The 19,824-nt window shown below is 40.9% G+C and overlaps 1 protein-coding gene across 3 annotated transcripts in view; it reads right to left on the minus strand.

The window, feature by feature from the left end:
- The window catches only part of CORIN (corin, serine peptidase), a 226,590-nt gene that overhangs the window by 75,696 nt on the left and 131,070 nt on the right, over positions 1–19,824 (minus strand). For all 3 annotated transcript variants that reach the window (XM_005853139.2, XM_014534321.1, XM_014534317.1), the window contains one exon: positions 2,742–2,855. In XM_005853139.2, the coding sequence (XP_005853201.1) occupies positions 2,742–2,855 (114 nt within the window). The remainder of the gene's footprint in view (positions 1–2,741; positions 2,856–19,824) is intronic.

The following is a 19,824-nucleotide window of genomic DNA, read 5'->3' on the forward strand; positions in this document are numbered from 1 at the left end:
TCAGAAGTGTCTTATCTGTGGGCTACCTTCATGCTCTGATTGCTGCGGGTCCTTCACTGCAGGGTGGGGACAGCGGGAGGGTGGCACCCTCTCCAAGCACACATGCTGAGATTCCACAGAGGCAGATGACCTTGTGAGGTCAGAGACAATTGCCTGCAAAGATTTCAATGTCTGCCTACGCACTTTCACAGACAAGGATTCTGAGGAATGCATGTCCTCAACGGACCGACCATTTCGGAAGTATGTCATGAGGAAAGCCCGTATCTTCTTTTTTTAAAAAAATATATCTTATTGATTTTTTACAGAGAGGAAGGGAGAGGGATAGAGAGTTGGAAACATCGATGAGAGAGAAACATCGATCAGCTGCCTCACCCCCTACTGGGGATATGCCCGCAACCAAGGTACATGCCCTTGACCGGAATCGAACCTGGGACCCTTGAGTCCGCAGGCCGATGCTCTATCCACTGAGTCAAACCGGTTAGGACAAGCCCATATCTTCTTTAAGGAACAGTTCAGCCCCGAAGACATTGCTAAATACCTTCCAGAACAAGAATACCATCTCTGTCGGGCACTGGCTAGGAAAATGTACTCCTTCAAATTCAGTTTCAACAAACGCAGCGGAAAGCTCTCACTGTGTAAAGTGCCATGCTCAGCACAACAGAGGAACATAATGAGGAAGCCCCTGTCGGGCTACCCCTGGGGGGAGAGGCCCATGGAAATTTTAATAATACCATCACATGGGCCACAACTGAGAGAGAGCACCATTTCCATAAATTGGATATAATTCTATTTAAATTCCCTATTGTGGGTAATTTGCACAACATTTTCTTATAAGTCCACAGCAACATTCCCTAATGTAAACATACATCCTACAAAAATGTTTTTTATGTAAAATCATCTGCCATAGGTTTTCCTGAAGAGGAAATTCCAAATTATAAAAACAAATGTCTCAGTGAAAACATTTCCGAAAATATGGGTGGCATAACTGAAGTTCCACAGGATGCTAGATATTCTGCAAAATACATCAGCGCATGAGTGAATGAATAAATATATAAATTAAGCTTAGGGTATCTCTAAACATGTAATTTTGAGGAAATACCAAGTTAAGCAAAATGAATGTCTTTTTTTTTTTTTTGACTTGCAGGATTTCTTAGAACCTTTAAGGCAAAAATATGAATTGTAAGTATCTAAGAAGTAAATCTGATAGACAGAACTTCTCAAACTTACTTTTTTCTCTCAAACATTTTTCAAGACTCAGGCACTGTGGAACACCAGTTTGGGAAACACTGATCTGAAATGTTACCATGATATATGGTCTTTCAAAAGTTATGACAAATAAGCATCCTAACCCTTCAGATGGAAGAAAAGTGGGTCCACTTGACACATAGACCAGAGGAATCTCAACTGTGGTCAATCATTGCGAGCACTTACAAAGCTGGCAACTTCTACAAGGAGTAAAACACAGCTTTTCTCATAGTAATGGTTGCTGCTCATATAACCATTAAAAAGCAATTAGAACACAATAGCATATGGTTCTGTTTTGGATGCAGATCCTACATTGTATTTTTGAGGCTAATTTTTCCTTTTTATCTATTGCATAAGTGTAAAATGACTTGCACTCTGAATATGTATTTGTTGTGGACTGAATGTCTGTTCTCCCAATGTGCACATATTGAAGCCCTAGCCCCCAACATGACCATATTTGGAGAGAGGGCCTGTGAGGAGGTCATGCAGGTTGAATGAAGTCCTAAGAGTGGGGCACTAATCCAATAGGGTGGTACCCTTGTAAGTAAAGGATAAGGTACCAGAGCACCCCCCCCCAACCTCTCTCAATCTCTCTCTCTCTCTCTCTCTCTCTCTCTCTCTCTCTCTCTCTCTCTCTCTCTCTCCCTCTCTCCTTCTCCCTCTCCTTCTCCTTCTCCATATTCCCCTCTTGCTTACCCTCTCTCCCTTTCTCCCTTTAAGGAGGTCAGGTGAGCACACAAGAGGAGAGCAGCTGCCTACAGGCCTGGAAGAGAACTCTCACCAGACACTGAACCCTGTTGGGCCTTGATCTTGGACTTCCCAGCCTCCAGACAGTGAGAAACAACTTCCTGCTGTAAAAGCCATGAAGTCTGTGGAATTTTGTGCGGCAGCCCAAGCACATTAATGCAATATTGGGCACACCGCCAACCAATCCCCTGAAGACTAATCGAATCGATGGTGAGTTAACTGCGGGTGTTGAAGGCGGAACCCACCGAGCTATGGATCTCAAACAGTTAATGCCATTGACCACCTTCAGGTTTAGAGGAAGCATAAACCAACAGGAGGTTAGGCATCTGCTGTGTCATGAGTGTGAAGAATCATGAGGGCGAAAAAATGTTCCTATTAAAATGTTCTTTTAAAAAAAGTTGACCTTTATACCCTTAAAGCTTTAAAAACAAAAACAAAAATCCTCACCCAAACAAAATAAACGACAAGCCTTCTCCTCATTTTAAGACACTTTGTGCAAAAACACTTCCACCCCTGATCTGTTCCAGGCGGCATTGAGCTGCTGAGTTCCTACAGGCAGTGAAAGGTGTGCAAACACAATGCTGCCCCAGGGGAAGGCAAACAGGCTCGCTCCCTTCAGAAAGGCAAACTCCTCCGAGCAGTCTAGCATATGCCGGTTGTCAGGACGGGACAATGGAATGGCTGGTTTCCAGGCCCCCCTCAGAGCATCCCTGTCCCCCGCCCACGGGACCCCGCGGCCTGACACATACTGCAATGAGCCTCGTCGCTCCAGTCGTCGCAGTCGTTGTAGCCGTTGCACTGCAGTTTCCCGGAGATGCAGATCCCACTGGCGCACAGAAAGCTCTCGCCCCCTCCACAGAACGCTGAAAGGGGAAGAAAAACAATGTCAGAATAATGCTTTGGTTTTTTGTTGTTGTTTTTTTCCTTTTAAAAATAAGAGAAGCAAATAAAGAACAAGAAAAACTTCCCTTGCTGTTCAACAGATTTGTTTCTAAATCCCCGCAGTTTCATGGTCATCAATTTTCCTCTGGCCCTACAGACGCTTCCTTGTGACACGACTTGGAAATAATACAAAGCCCATTGGCCTCGGGAAAGCAAAAGAAATCGGGCCCCTGGGCTCGAGCGACAGGCGGCATGTGTGGAGCTCAAGAGAGCAGCCCCATCGATTGTTCAACCTCTGTAGGGACAATACCAAATGGGAGTATTTTTCTTAATAACTGAAAATTATTTCAAACTGAAGTGCTATTTATTGAACAAATACTTTTTAAAAGCTTTCAATAATAAACCACATATGGGTGATTATTAGAAAAAAAAGACAAAAAACAAAACCCCCTCTGGCTTCTAAAACACTATTCAATGTTGCACAGAGAAAGGTACAGTAAAACAGTCACCTGCAGTGTGCTCAACACAGGCACAGACTCCAGGTCCCTGCATTTAAAATATATTTACTCGCCTTAATAAAAATGCCAGTTAAAAACGTCCAAGTCTGTTCTTTGCATAAAGAATTTAAAATAGCATTAGCGAATCATATTTTCATTCTTTTCTTTCCCTTAACGCAGTTGCACTTTGGTATTATTTGCTTTTTAGCACTGTGGTGCTCATTTTCTTCTGAAAATTCAACAAATAATCCATTGTTTCAAAATTACTATAGACAATAAATATAAGATAAAAGCTTAGAACATTTTTTAATAAGAGAATAAATCAGCTCCACAAAGTGAGTGTTAAAACACACTTAAGTATTTGGTAATGTGTATCAAATGCCTTTTACATGCACATAACCTTTGACCCAACAATTTCATTTCTTGAATTTTATACAAAGGAAATTATTATAAATAAATACAAGTTTTTCTTTTCAGGGATATTCATGCCATCATGGTTTATAATTGAGGAAATAAATTTTGGTACCTCCATAAGAAGGAATACCATTACAGTCATTGAAAAGTATATTGTCAAAAATAATGTCCTGGAGCACAATTCAAGGTAATAAGTAGTAGAAAAACACCATATGGTAAAAAAAAAAAAAAAAGCATAATATAATTTGGCCTAAAAAGAAGAAAATCAAAGGTCACTGTGATTATCCCTGGTATTAGGATTAAAAGTAATTTTTACCTTCTTCATTGTATTACTCAAATCCATTGCATTTTTCAAATGTTCTTCTAATGACCATGTCTTCCTTTGTGAACTTAAAAAACCAACAAAAACCACCAACTTTTTTCATGAGTTCTCGATGCAGAGTACTAGTAGATAAATACAACCCTTGAAAACTTCTGTCTCTCTTTGTCTGCCTCCCTCACTGTCACCGCTCCCTGAACCACATGTTCCTTGATGAAATGAATCTTGTTGACCAGCTAAAGGGAACCAGGAAACATGCAACATTTTTTACTCAGAAATTGAAATTCAGAAAAGTGCAGACTCTGAACGCTTCAAGCTCGAGGCCCAAGTCTGTCAGAGCTCCCGTGTTCCTGGCCCCAGCAGAGGGGCGGCACCCGAGGGCTTCTTAATTCACATTTGCTAGGGAGAGTCACCTCATCTCAATGGGGCACAATACACTGGCACAAGGCAAAGAGAAAGTGCTATTCATGGATTAGTTCCCAATGCTGTCACAGAAATCAGAATTTCGATTTGCTGGCCATTAAATACTAGTTGATTTGGCAAGTTTCTATCATGCTATCACATGCAATCCTCACCATATCAACAACAAAAGTCTGGTTTTCCATTAAACCCCAGGATTTCCATATCAATACAAATCAGAGCTACGGACTTCACCTGCCAAAATATGAAAGGCATTTATATTTTGCATAGTCTTAGAGGGGGCAGCACAGGACTGTACCTGTTGCTACAGGTACAGACTCCTAAAGGGTGAAAAGGAAACCAGATATAAAGTGAAAAACGCTTAGATTGTACTAGCCGGTCTAGACAATATCCTTTCTCCAGGCTTAAGAGAAAATGTTCAAGGAATAAGTGTTGATCCTATTGTGAGGCTGTTTCTGTGTTAGACTAGAGAGTGCATGAATTCCATCTGTCTGCATTTCAGCAACCGCAATGCCTCAGAAGAAGTATTGCATTCCCCACCTTATGGTGCTGATGATTCCTCGGAAATGCAGCTGAGAGCTCAGCAGTAAATATCTAGACTTCATCTGTAAGGCCCTATATATTTTACTGCAGTAAAGCTATTTCTGGTGTATGGTTATATCAAATCTGGATCAAATTTAAAGCATAGCATTGCTTGCATTGTTTCGATTATCACCATCCTGTGGTGTCTTGGATGATTCTGCAGAAACTGACTTCTTCTGTGTGGTTCCTCAGTGGGAGGTGTGGCTGCCCTCGGCTTTAGGACATTGTCAATTGTTTCTTTATTCTTTCTTTAGAAGTTCATAGTTTCATTAATCAATGTTATTTTTGTACAATTAGAATAACTGTTGAATATGTTCTGTTTGATTTCTCCTTAACTTGTACTCAGAATTTCTACTTTTATTTGTGTGAAAGTGTTCAACTAAGCCAAGTACTTCAAACACATCTTATTTGGAATTTCCAAACAGCCCCTTAAGGTAGACAGGTAGACATTCTATCACATCTTCCTTGGGAGAAGTGGTAGTTTACAAATACAGGAGCTAGAGTGTCATGTGGTTAAGACAGCAATTGCCCAGAGCCATGCAGCCAGGAAAAGGTGAAGACCACCCAGAAGAGTGAGGTCTGTGCTCAGTCCTCCACACTATCCCCAATCCTTGTCTTTGGTACAGAAACAGCTGTGGTCAGTTCAAGGCCACCAGGGTTGGGTAAAGTTCAAACTTGTCTTTATTTTTCTCTCTAAACAAAAGATAATTGTCTGTCCTTTGGGTGGACTGGACCAGATGAGATGACATTCCATGTCAGCTCTGGGTTTCTGTAGAGATTTTCAACCATAAATTTTACTGTTTTATAACAATCATCTTCCAACAGCCTTTATTGAGACTTAGCCCTTTAGGTGACAAAGAGATTCCCGAGGCAAAGTCATGCTATGCAATCTTGAGACCATTTTCACTAACATCATCTATAATTCTAAGAGGTACATACTGGGCTTTAAATAAATGGCAGATTGGTCAAGGGAAGATTCATTCATTCGTTAAACAAATATTTACTACCTACCACGTGCTAGGCATTATTCTAGCACCTAGAAATATAGCAGTAAAGAAAACAAAAAGAATTTCCCCACCTTCATGTAGCATATATTCTATTCATCATCATCTGATAAAGATACTTTTACCAACTAAAGATACATCACACCAACGTTGACTTCTATCTACACATATGACATTTAAATAACATTAATGCAAAGATTTCAGTATATGGAGGTGCACTGCCTAAGATGTTAGTTTACCTTTCCAGAAGATGAAGTCAATTACAAATCACCTGAACTTGAACTCCATGCATGCTGAAGAATATATACCCGTGAAGATGATCAGCTCTTTTCACTATTCTTGTCTCTGGTAAACGGACTGCTGAAGTAACTGCCATAGCCTGAAATGACCTTTAGATGTTCTGCAACTATTTCCAGCCCTCTCAGTTCTCTCTGCCTGTGTATTATAGGCAGCATTTACTAGTATATTGGCAAAGAGTATTTTTCAGAAATTACTCACCAGTCTCTGTGTAGTGTCCTCATTCATCCTGTCTTGGAGCCCTTATTTAAAGTCTGAAGCTCCCATTCAACTCTACCTCTGAAGAGAAAGCTGACCTGTCACAGAGCATCATCACCTGAGCCTGTACTAAGAGCTTGTCAGTCCTTCATTGAACATGGTGCTTGAAATTAAGTTACTGACAACCATATTGCTTCTGCCTTTTACAAGGCTATTTAACTAGAGAAAGAGAATGAGTGTAATCTTTTAGCAGCCAATAGAAGAATTCCTCCTGTGGAGAGCACTGTATTTTTGGACATAATCCTATCTAATAAAGAGGGAATATGCTAATTGACCCTCACACCATCGCAAAGATGGCGGCGCCCACGGCCAATAAGGAGAGAATATGCTAATTGACTGCCACACCCTCAAAGATGGTGGTTCTCACAGCCACAAGATGGCCGGCAGGGGAGGGCCATTGTGGGCAATCAGGCCATCAGGGGAGGGCAGTTAGGGGTGACTAGGCTGGCAGGGGAGGGCAGTTGGGGGCAACCGGGCCAGCAGGGGAGGGCAGCTGGAGGTGATCAGGCTGGCAGGGGAGCAGTTAGGCATCAATCAGGCTGGAAGGGGCGTGGTTAGGGGGTGATTAGGCTGGCAGGAAGAAGTGGTTAGGGGCAATCAGGCAGGCAGGCAGGCAGGCTAGCGGTTGGGAGCCAGCAGTCCTGGATTGTGAGTCCCACAGGGATAGGGCCTAAACCGGCAGTCGGACATCCCTCAAGGGGTCCCAGATTGGAGAGGGTACAGGCTGGGCTGAGGGACAACCCCCCCACCAGTGCATGAATTTTGTGCACCGGGCCTCTAGTAGATTGATAAAGTCATTGGGTGAAAGATAAGATGTGACAGAGCAGAGTAAAAAACCAAAGTTATGCTCAAGTAAAGCAAACTTGCTCTTCACCCTACCTTCTAAGTCATATCAACTGGATGGTCCCTCATTTTGTTTAACATTAATATGTTTGGGTAGGTATGCATAGGGATATCAGATAGTTCTGTGTATAAAAAGAGTGAGGATCCCCAAGGGGAGAGAGAGGAGGGAGCCAGTGTTCTTGGCACTGCCAGGAGGGAAACATAAATAAAAAGTTGGCTGAGCCTCCCTGAGGGGCAGGGTATAGAGAAGATCCTTTGGAGGACAGAAATATCTAATGGGATATTTCAAGTTGTTTTCTGAGGAATGGGAGGGGTAATCACTTCTTCCATCTGCCATATGGAATCAGCAAAGCTTATGTTGCTCTCTAATTTTCCACTCATTTACTTGGCCAATTTGGCATTCTTCTAGGAGCTTGGGGCACATCACTGAATACCAAATAGATCCTTTGCTTTGTGGAGGTTATATTATAGGGAGGCAAACATAATGAGCACATTTCTATATATTAGGTCAGAAGGTAATGAGTGCTATGGGGAAGAAAAAGAGTATAACAGATTAAAAAATACAGGAGATGTCGGGGTGGGGTAGGACAGGGCCCTAAATCAGGGCAGGTATCACTGAAAGTTGACATTAGAGCAACACCTTGAAAGATGTGGGGGATTTAACCAAATCTCAGGGGTGGATTTCAGCAGAAGTGCCAATGCAAAGACCCTCAGGCAGCCCTAGCCTGTTTGGCTCAGTGGATAGAGCATTGGCCTGCAGACTGAAGGGTCCTGGGTTAGATTCTGGTCACGGGCATATGTCTGGGCTGCAGGCTCCATCCCCAGTGGGGGGCGTGCAGGAGGCAGCCAATCAATGATTCTCTCTCATCACTGATGTTTCTATCTCTCTCCCTCTCCCTTCCTCTCTGAAATCAATAAAATGTATATATATTTTTTAAAAGACCCTCAGACAGGAGCATGCCTGGCAGGTGTCAGGAACAGCAAGGAGACATGTGTGCCTAGACACAGACAGACACACAGGGTGACAGAGGCAGAGAGAGAGAGAGATGCACCAAGGAAGGGAGGTAAGGAGGGAGGGAGGAATGAAGAGAAAATTCCATAAAAAATCATTGGAAAATAGTCTGGCCGGTGTGGCTCAGTGGTTAAGCATTGACCTATGAGCCAGGAGGTCACAGTTTGATTCCTGGTCAGGGCACATGCATGGTTGCAGGATCGATCCCCAGTGGGGATGGGGGGAGAGGGGGCACAGGACATGCAGGAGGCAGCCTATTAATGATTCTCTCTCATCATTGATGTTTTTCTCTCTCTCTCTCTCTCCCTCTCCCTTCCTCTCTGAAATCAATAAAAATATTTTTTAAAAAAACAATTGGAAAATAATCCCTGGACGGGTGGCTCAGTTGGCTAGAGTATCATCCTGTACACCAAAAGGTTGAGGATTCAATTCCCAGTTAAGGAACATACCCAAGTTTCAGGTTCGATTCCCAGCCAGGGCATGTATGGGAGGCAACTGATCAATGTTTCTCTCTCTCCCTTCCTCACTCTCTAAAATCAATAAAAAAATGTATCCACAGTGAGCATTTTAAAAAATCATTAGAAAATAAGATGTACACCAGGACTCTGTTATTTATAATTTCCTGCAAATAAGTACAATAACATAACTTCAACTTTCCAAAGAGCATAGGTGATTTAGAAATTGCATGCTTATAGTCCACCCTCTTGAAAGGCAGGCAGAGGTTTCTAATTACTCAAATATTTTGGAGGGGTGCCACTTTCTCAATTTCTTTAGGAAATAAACACTTTATCTTCTGAACAAATAATTATCATTTAATGGCACTTTAAAATACTCTGAGATTTTCCCCACTCTTAAGGCTCTCTCAAATAGTATTTTAGAAGTACTCACTATGAATCATAAAATGAAAATGATGGAACAATATTATAAACTACCTTTGACCAATTTCAAACAAATGTAGGATGTTGCATATGAAAGAGTTGGCCGTGTGTATACATCTAACATAAATAAAGGAAATATATATGATTTGGAAAGAATATAGTTCCTTGCAAGCATGTGGTAGTAAGTGAAACATTATACCTATTAACATGTTTCCAGACTTTTATTAAACATGTAACTCAGTCATGACATCTACGGAAAGTCTTAGAAGAAAGATAAACAAAGAAAAATAACCAGTTTTAAGAGCTCTCTGATGTTATCTTTCTTATTTGTTAGGCTACACAAATTGGATTGATTTCATTTTACAAGTTAATAGTTTGTGGATATCACTTGCAACGCAAACCAAATTTATTTTTAATCCCAGTTTCTTTTATTTTAGTCAATTTTATGTCTTGACAATCTTAATGCTGGAATAAATTGTCTCTGATTTTGCAATATTGTGGCTAAAGACCCAGAAATAGAATAAACATATATATTTAGAATTTACTGTGCAAAGAACTTTGAAAAAAAATATCTATCAAGAACAGATGATAGTTCTACTCTAATGTCTAGAAATTCACTTCCAGTCCCCTGAAGACTTCCCTACCTACTTTCTGTTGTTAATTACTATAACAGGGTATTCCAAAGCATTACCAATCTTAACATTCACTGATCGTCAGGATACTGTAGGGTCTCACCTGTCTTTCAGATCAGAGAGCTGGATTTGAAGCTTCTGAAGCCCTAGGTTAGAGCTCTGTCGGACCCTCTCTACTCTCCATCTTCTTAACTGATGGCAACAAACCCCCTCACTTGCCCCCATGCAGTAGTAGCCCATGGGACAGCACAAATTCCATTGGCAAGGCTGGGAAAACCTAGATACTAGTACTTCTGGTTCTCTGATCCTTTAAACTTAAAAGACCCCAAACATTCAAGTAACTTGAATTCGAACTACTATTATAACTTGAAAATGTTAATGGTGATGAAACTAGTTTATAACATTTACCCTATTATCAATACTGATACTGACTGGATCTTTAGTCAGGAGAAATAATTATACTACATGATATAATTATATATAAATATATGTTTTATATTTATTTATTAATATATTATAAATATATTATTATTGAATAAATAAGTAGAATATATAACAAATACTATATTGCATAACATATTTATAATATATACTGTTAAACAAATAAATACATTACTTTTCTGTACTGTTTTGGGAAGTTATTCAACCTTTTGGAGCCTCAGTTTTCTTATCTGAATTCTACCTGTTTTGAGACTGTCTTTGAGAATATTAATCAGTAATATCAAGTGTATGACACCGAATTGGGTAAAACCCAGTATGTTCTGTTTACTAAGGCTGGGGAGTAGGTCAGTCACTCCTGAAGACACCCATCACAATATGTCAAGAAAAAATGCCTCGTGCTTAGAGGGTTTACCTGCAAATAACTAGGGGTCCAACCCTGTGGATACAGCAGACCTGGAAGGTGGGGGTGATTGTATTCTTTGTAACAACCGAGATAACAGAAAAACAACATGATTCTGACAGATTGTCACACAGAAACCAATATAACAACATCTAGGGATGGAATGCCTCACTTTTCTTGGGCTCATAGACAGAAAAGGGAGTCAACTGCTCCGAGAAAGTTCACTTTTACTGTTAAATCACGTGTGTCCTGTGAAATGGTTTACATACTGGTAGAACACAGACGTGTCCTCTGAGTTTCTTTCCCATGCTTCCTCCACTTTCTACCATGGCATGCCTTTCACAGTGCAGCTACCCAAGTCTCTCCTAGGAGCCCTAGTTACCAGGATTGTATATAACAAAGCCACACAGACTAAACCTAACATGGGGGAAAGTCAACCTTGCTTAAAACTAAATATAAGCACAATTTAATTAACTTGCATTCCAGAGTCACAGCTGCCAACGTGTTGAGACTAGAAGATTGGGTACACAGCACCCAAGGGCTCGGAGAGAGGGGGTAGGGGGAAGAGAAACTGCTAATTTTCTTTCCAAAGTCTTCACGGGATTCATATGATCCTTTGTACCAATAAACAGGAATAATACCCACTTTGAACAAGATAAAGGCATCCAATCGGGGGGCCAGAATGAGCTAATGCAGGAAGAGGTGACGTTTCAGGAGAGGGACTAGAAATGTATAGAAAATAATCTTAACATTCAGATCAGCCCTGAGTCAAGTAGGGAATGGTCTGCTTTATGAAAGGAGGACAGGCAGAGCTGCAGATAATAGGGAGTCAAAACCTATGTTCCTATCACTGTAAATTCTCATAACTGCAATTTGAGCAGCCATGTTGTGATGTCTAAGATACTCTACTGATCAACCTACTGTGCTTAAACTAATCATGGGAAACCATGACATGAGGGTCGTCAATGGGAGATGGGTTGGGGACTGAGCTTAGCATGGGGGTGATATTGCTGGGAAAAGGGTAGTTCTAAGCAGGATCACCAGATGGCAGCCATACTCAGCCCATAGACCCCATGAGGCAAGGACTCAGCCTGAGCTTGTGGAGACTCAGGGAATGCCAGTGGGGTGGCTTATCTTTTTTTTTTTTCCTAAAGAACATCGAGTAAATTTGAAATCCCACTTTGGCTAATTATTACTGCAGAAAACTGTGAAGTCTTTCACAATTGAAGTCCACTCATATCTTTGGTACATTTTCCCTATTGGTTTTCTTCCTTATTTGTCTATTGGAGCTCCTCTTGTTGCAATTATTTTCTTGCGGGCCATCCACCATTGACTTGTTTTTTAATTCGTAGTCTCTTTAGCTATACAGAAGTTTCACATATGGGTGAAGTCAAGTATACCAGTCTTTATGGTTTACGTCTTTATAAACCATATCCACATGTGTCAGAGTACAGGAACTCTATCAGGGCTGCGACTGTTGTTTTTTATTTCCTACTATAGCCATAAGACCTAGAAGAGTGGCATGCATATAGCGTGGGCTAAATAAACTTTGCATTCGGCCCAGAGCCTTTCTAGAACAGATGGAAACTACCAAGACCAAAATTAAGAGACACATTCTGGCCAAAATAACTAAAAATAGGCCACAGGGGTAGGGAAATCAGATCAGGTTTCTTAATAGTCAAAACTGATTTTGATCTGGCCATTAGAGATTGACTAATTTTTTGTTAAAATAAGAAGGCTTCCCATGTGGCTGAAATGGTCAAAATATAAAATACATAGTCTGAATTACATTTAAAGGAATAGAATAAAAGACCTCTCAAGATGCTTTTGAGATTTAAGTTTCAGAGAAACACCAAAGGGAAGAAAACGCCAGTACCTTTCTTAACAAACCAGCCACTAGAGGGAGACCACATCTTAAACCAAACCACAGAGCCCACAATACACTTGTGGGAAGTATCCAGGTTGTGACAGTATTTAAAAACAATTGTATTTTATGTGTTTTCAGTATTTATGTTAAAATCAAATCACTTTTCTTTTAGAAAATCATTTTGCATTTTAAATACAGTCACAAAAATATGAATCCTCATAGACCAACACGTTCAGAAACACTAGTGCATACTGTGTGTGTGTGTTTATTGCAGAATTGACATTTCCATTCTCTTAATAACCAATACATTTCAGAAATACAGTTTTTACTTAGCCAATTTTATTTCAAGTGGCTTTTGTGCATTTTTAGAACTGCAATTGACACCTCGTGTGATTTTTGTCTGAAATCGAAATGGACTTTTCAGCGGGTGATCTCATTACAAGATAACCTCATGACAGATGCCTGCTGCATGTCTCTCCCTGGCACCCAGGGCGAAAGGAACTCCTCAGGATTGTGGAAAAGTCCTCCTGAAACGCTGGTACCGCAAGCTCGCCATGCCTCTGCTCTAAGAACGCTGACGAAAACTGCCCCTTTTTCTCAGCAACCCTCTCCTAAGAAGAATGTGTCACGGCCATTCCAGGGTCCTTTTTAAGGACAGACAGAAAAGGAGGCCAAATACTTTATAAAATTTGGTGTGATTCTAAGGGCTCCTGGGAGGTCTCCCTGCCTAAAGTATTTCCCCGCTGAAATTCCTCAGTTTGGTTTTACTCATTTAACCTCAGCCAAGAGTCCTCAAAAGGCAGTTCCTGGGGACTCCTCATTTATCCAACCAAGAATTCCAGAGGCTGTCTGTGGCAGGCCCAGTGCTGGATATGGCAGAAATCACAGGCCTTACAGCGATCATAAGAGATAACACCAGTATCAGTGATTAATACTTGAGAGATATGCTTTATAGATTAATCTTTTTTATTAGTATGAAAAATTTACATGAAAAAGTAGCAAAGGGCGGAATCTAAAGCATGGGGCCCTCACACAGACATTCCTGAGCAAAGTACTTTGAGAACCAAAGGTCAACATGGAATCAGCAAGGGCCAAAGGGCCAATATATTTTTTTGCCCAGCTGGTGTTGCTCAGTGGTTGAGCGTTGACCTTTGAACCAGGAGGTTCAATTCCCAGTCAGGGCACATGCCTGGGTTTGGGCTCCATCCCCAGTAGAAGGCAGCCAATCAGTGATTCTCTCTCACCATTGATGTTTCTACCTCTCTATTCTTTTCTGAAATCAATATATATCTATATATATTTTTTTCCCTTCAAAAATATTTCATCTATATATGTAAAAGCCAAGCGACCAGAAGGACAGAATGACTGGTCACTATGATGCGCACTGCAGTGGCCAACCAGCCCGATCAGGGCCCTGGTAGGCCCCCCATGGTCCTTCCCCCCGGCTGGCCCAGCCCCCAATCGCCCCCCCAACCTCCCGTGGCCCCTCCCTCCAGCTATCCTGGCCCCTGATCGGCCCCCCTACACCCTGATCAGGGGCATTGCCAGCAGGCCAACCACCCGATGCCTCTCCCCACCACTGGCCTGGCCCCAATCAGCCCCCATCGGGGCAGGCTGGCCAGAATTCATGCACCGGGCCTCTAGTTATTTATAAAACATAATGGTCATAACAGAGATATATGAGAAACAACATAAACTTATAAATTGCACAAAAATAATATTTTTGTGTCATATTTTAATATGATACAATAAATAATAGTACATTATTAATGTGATTTTCTGGCTCAATTTTTTTTGCAAATTCTTTTATTCACTCATCAAAATATAAACTTTTAATGTGTATAATTGAAAAAGTCATCAGTAGCTCAACAAAAATGCAAGAATGCAAATAATTTTTGTTAATTTTTCATTTTGACAAGGATCATTTTTCAGATGCAACTTTTAATGTTGCTGTTAAGAGAATTTTATAGACTATGACAGATTGGAATAGATTTCTGATAAAGTATCCCAAAATACAAATTTTAATATGTCAAAAGCTGATGATTTTCATGGGGCAATTTTAATAAAAATATTAAACTCTTCATGTGAATCAATTTAGTGTAAGTCTGAATTTAATTTTAAATATAAATTTATTTTGATGGCTTTTCAATATTTCTTCTGTTTCCTGTTAACTTTGGAGATCAAACAAAAAATCAGAAGTGGCTTCAAATTTTGAATATAATTCAAAATGCCTGTTTATACATGCTATTGCTGTATTGCTAATTTTAAGAAAATTTTTCATTTTATATCATCCTCTTTGCTAACCCTTCGTACGCCATGAGCGTCTATAGACGCAATTAAATTCAAAATATCGTGGCATGTGGGGGTGGTTTCCGTTTTGGACGTGTGGCAGTTAACTGGTTAATATAAGGTTAACTGGTTAATATAATGAAACTCACATGAAAAGAGTGTTATTTTTTTCATTGACACTGCTTAAATGTAATTTCTATTTCTAAGCCTGTAACTATTCATTTTGCAATGGTTCAGCACTCAAAACCAAGGATTCTAAGTCTTTGAAGAATAACCCTAAGAACTCCTTGATAAATGCTTTATTACAATGTTCATGTATATACTTACTATGAAATTATTTACTAACCAAGTCTGCTGCTCACACACCAGCAACTTCTGTCTCAAGGTTCAGGCTGAAGGGTTAACATTTGTGCAGATGCCACAGGGACAGGCTCCAGGGATCACCAGACGAGCATCTCCCACAGCTTCCCACGGAAGCCCCTCCTCCCCCCTGGGACCAAGCAACCACTACCCCCTCCAAACCTGCTCTGTCGTTGCTTCTGTAGTTGCAGCACCATCATGGCCACTAATCTGGGCCCAGGTCCTTGCCCAGCCACCTGGGGACCCTGTGGGGTCCAGACAGTCCTCAGGCCAACTGCTCAGCACCCACATCGCCCACCGCTATGCCCGTTGGCACATGTCCACATATTCACATGCTACCGCCTAGCATATCTCTGCCACTCACACACATGATCCTTTGTCCCATCAAACCTGTTACAAAACACAGTATAAAGATAAACTATTAAGAATTTTAAGACAGTGACAACAGAGCATGAAACCAAGCTCAGAGCCCTGCTGAGTGCAGGGCCCTGGGCCACTGCACAGGTCACCAGCCTGTGAGGCCGGCCTTGCCCTAAGCCGTCCAGGAGAGAAAGAGAGGCAGGGAGGATGAGACGAGGATGAATAACCATGACAAGTCCTTTGGACAGGGGTCCCGGCATCTCATGGTTTCTCAAACTCTAACTCCTGGGTCACAGTATCCATCCTATCTAACCACACCTCTTCTGCCACACCCAGCACATTCCGTCCTGCGGGAGTCACTGTCTAGACGTGGTAACCACCCCTGTCATGTGACAGGGACTGAGCTATGCAAGCTCCACCTTTTCAAAGCAATGGAGTGAAGGTGCATCCATGGTCCCCCGGCTAAAGAACACACTTTCCAGCCCCTTTGCAGTCAGGTGGGGCCATGCTACTAAATTCTCCACAACGTGATGTAAGCAGATTCGTCTTCTTCTACTTTGCCTGCTTAAAAGGGACTTGCAAATCTGTGCTTCCTCTCTCTGCCCTCCCACAGCTAGAGCAGAGAGAGGACTCGGCCAGCTTCCATGATTCAGTAAGGGCTTTGGTCTAGGGCAGTGATGGCAAACCTTTTGAGCTCGGCGTGTCAACATTTTGAAAAACCCTAACTTAACTCTGGTGCCGTGTCACATGTAGAAATTTTTTGATATTTGCAACCATAGTAAAACAAAGACTTATATTTTTGATATTTATTTTATATATTTAAATGCCATTTAACAAAGAAAAATCAACCAAAAAAATGAGTTTGCGTGTCACCTCTGACATGCGTGTCATAGGTTCGCCATCACTGGTCTAGGGATTGGTGAAGCAAAAAATTAAAAAAATAAAATAAAAATGGATAGAACCTAAGACTTTGGGTGACTTCCTAGGACAAGGCTGACTTGGCAAACTGGAAACTTCATCTTGGATCTACTGCCTGTCAGAGAAATACAATGCTACTTTCTTTAAGCCACAGTATTTCAGGATCTCTCCTGTTACTGCATGTTAGTTTTTCTATAACTAATCCAAACGGCTTGACCACGGGGAGGTTTCATTCCCATTGTCCATCTGTGTATAAAGGAAGATCTGAGAATAAAGTTACGTCCCTGGAATGAAAGTCAGGACCCAGGAAGAAGGTGGGTCCTTCATGTGTCCCAGTGAGGACTCTGGATGGACCTTCCACAGAACATCCATTGACCCACGTCAGCGATGAGCCTAAGAGGCTTTGAGAATGCACACCAGCCTAGAGATGGAAGCACAACGTTGCTTCAGAGAGAAATATAGTTCGTGTTTAAAAGAACTAATTTGCAAATCTATCTTTGAAATACAGCTGATTTATTGGCTGGCGGCTGCCTGTAATTCTGTAGTGACTATTGACAATGCATGTAAACTATGAGGCACGCTATCTGACACCAAGTGAGCTTTTGTTGAATTTGATTTCTTTATTATTACTGACCTTACTAAACTGACATAATATAGGCAGCAAAACAAAGAAGGCATTTATTTTGAGGAAGTATACTGCCTCAGGCATGTGGGATCAGTGGCCCACAACCTCTCCCTCCCCTGACCCCACACACAGCAGTGTGAGGGATATATTAGTTAAATGTCCTCAAATCTCGCAGCTAATGCAAACAGTTACAGCACATTTTTCTGCAAATAAAGTGCCTAAACCATTACCTCAAAAAAAATGTGTGAGGTGTTAAAATATTCACCAAAGCAGACAATTAGAAGTGATGAGTTAGAAAACCGACATGGAAGGAAATGACTGTTCATCAGAAAGGACAAACCAAGAATTCAGTACAAGAGAGAAACATGACAGTAGGAGCCACCAAACTCACTCCCCCCACCACCCCCACAAGAGCCTGGCATTAGAAGAAATAAGTTTATTTTCTTCTGCAAGATTAACCTTACAATCGATAATACACAATGGATTGGGGCAAGATGGTTTTTGAAAACTGAGAAAGCAAATGGGCTGCTACTTTGAAAAGAAAAAAAAAGAAGAAGAAGAGAAGGAAAACAATTAAACTTCCTTAGAGCCACAGGGAATAAAAAGAGATAATGGAAAAATCTTAAAACTTAATTAGGTGTGGAGAAAATCTGGGAAGAGGGAAACCAGGAAGTCAGGCTTTCAATTAGTCACTATCTCTATAGAGCACTCTTTTCAGAGCGTGAACAATGAATAAGACCATCACAAAGAAAAGCAAGATGAACCAGGTGAGAATCTGGAGAAAGATTTCCTAACTAATCTGGACTTGGCAGTATTTCCTCTGTTCAGCACCTTTAAGGAAGGAAACATTCTACATAGCAAAAAAATCAAATAACTGAAGCATACGTTTAACATTTTTCATATGTTCGTCATTTTATTAGAGTTTTGTGAAAGAGAACACTTGTTCTCCACTTTCTTAAACCGAGTGTGCTAATTTTTAACATCCCCTTGCTGCCTTTATGATGAGCAGCAAAAACACCCCAGTGCTACCGGGAGATGCCTGGAGTGAATTCACCCCTGTGCTAAACTGCCTAGGACTGCTTGCCATTTAGGATGTATCACTCTTGCCTGTGATACCCAGTCTCAACAGTCACCATCTCTACTGCTGTAGAGAAAGCTGCACCAGTTCTATCCATCTCCACTTCCAATTTGTTTGCCATTAAGAATAGAGACCTGGGAAACCTCCCCAACAACGCTAGTTCTCAAATTTGTTTCCCAAGTAAAAGCAGGCAGGCTGTGAAAGAGGACCCCAGGAAATGTTTTTAATGACAGAGTGAACATCTGGTTGTTAATTTCTTTTGTGTTTTTTTTAATCATTGATTGTATTCTGAATAATTTAGGTGGCAGCCTCTGGATAAGTGCTACCATATATTCAAATGACTGAACTAAAATAGAGACAGCAAATGAAAAGAAACTGTCATTATAATGGAAGGAGCATAGAACTTTACCATTATAACCGGGTTCAAGTCCCAGCTCCTCTGGCTGTATGAACATGCACACCCACTATGCAGAGGTATTTTGAAGGTCAAAGAGATCAGGTAAAGTACCTGACTCCATACTTGGCACAATAAAGCTCATACAGGCGAGTTATACTATTATTTTTACATCATTGAATATTTAGTGGGAATTTGGGTATATATACTAATGCACTCAAAAGGGTTATTATTATTGCAAAGCCAAAATTTAATCTTTAAGAAAAAAAATCAACTTTAAATTGTTTTAGGTAAAATCAGGTTAATTAGATTTCCTGAATTTTAAAGCTGGAAGAGACTGGCATTCACACAGGCCTGCCTCCCCTTCCTGTAGATCAGGAAAGCAAGACCAAAGAGTCAACGTGATTGGCCAAAGTCACAAAGCTAATTAGAATGCAGTAGCACGACCAGGACCCAGGTTTCCCAGTGTCCAATACAGTGCTTTTCAACAAATATGGATTAATCTAGAGCAGAGGTTGACAAACGTTTTCTATAAAGAGCCAGGTAGTAAATTTTTTAGGCTTTTCAATGCATACAATCTTTGCTCAGCTATGCCATTGTAGAACAAGAGCAGCCACAGAAAATACATACATGAACAAGCATAGCTGTGTTTCAATAAAACTTTATAAAAATGGTGGCAAACTGTATTTGGCTCATGAGCTATAGTTTACTGGCATCTGATCTAAAACAAGTTGACAAACTTTTTAACTAAAAGAAAATGATGTGTATAATTTCAAATCAACAAATCTATTGTCAATACAGTAAAAACTGGATGGCAATAAGAAAACTTAAAAGAATGATTACATATATGTTCTAAATGGTGCTATTATGACTAATATTTTTATTTTTTTAAATATTTGTATTGATTTCAGAGAGGGAGAGAGAAGAAGAGAGAGATAGAAACATCAATGATGTGCCCTAACTGGTTTGGCTCAGTGGATAGAGCATCGGCCTGCGGACTGAAGGGTCCCAGGTTCGATTCCAGTCAAGGGCATGTACCTTGGTTGCGGGCACATCCCCAGT

The sequence above is a fragment of the Myotis brandtii genome, unplaced genomic scaffold, assembly GCF_000412655.1.
Source record: "Myotis brandtii unplaced genomic scaffold, ASM41265v1 scaffold10, whole genome shotgun sequence".
In the NCBI taxonomy this organism is placed as follows: Eukaryota; Metazoa; Chordata; class Mammalia; order Chiroptera; family Vespertilionidae; genus Myotis; species Myotis brandtii.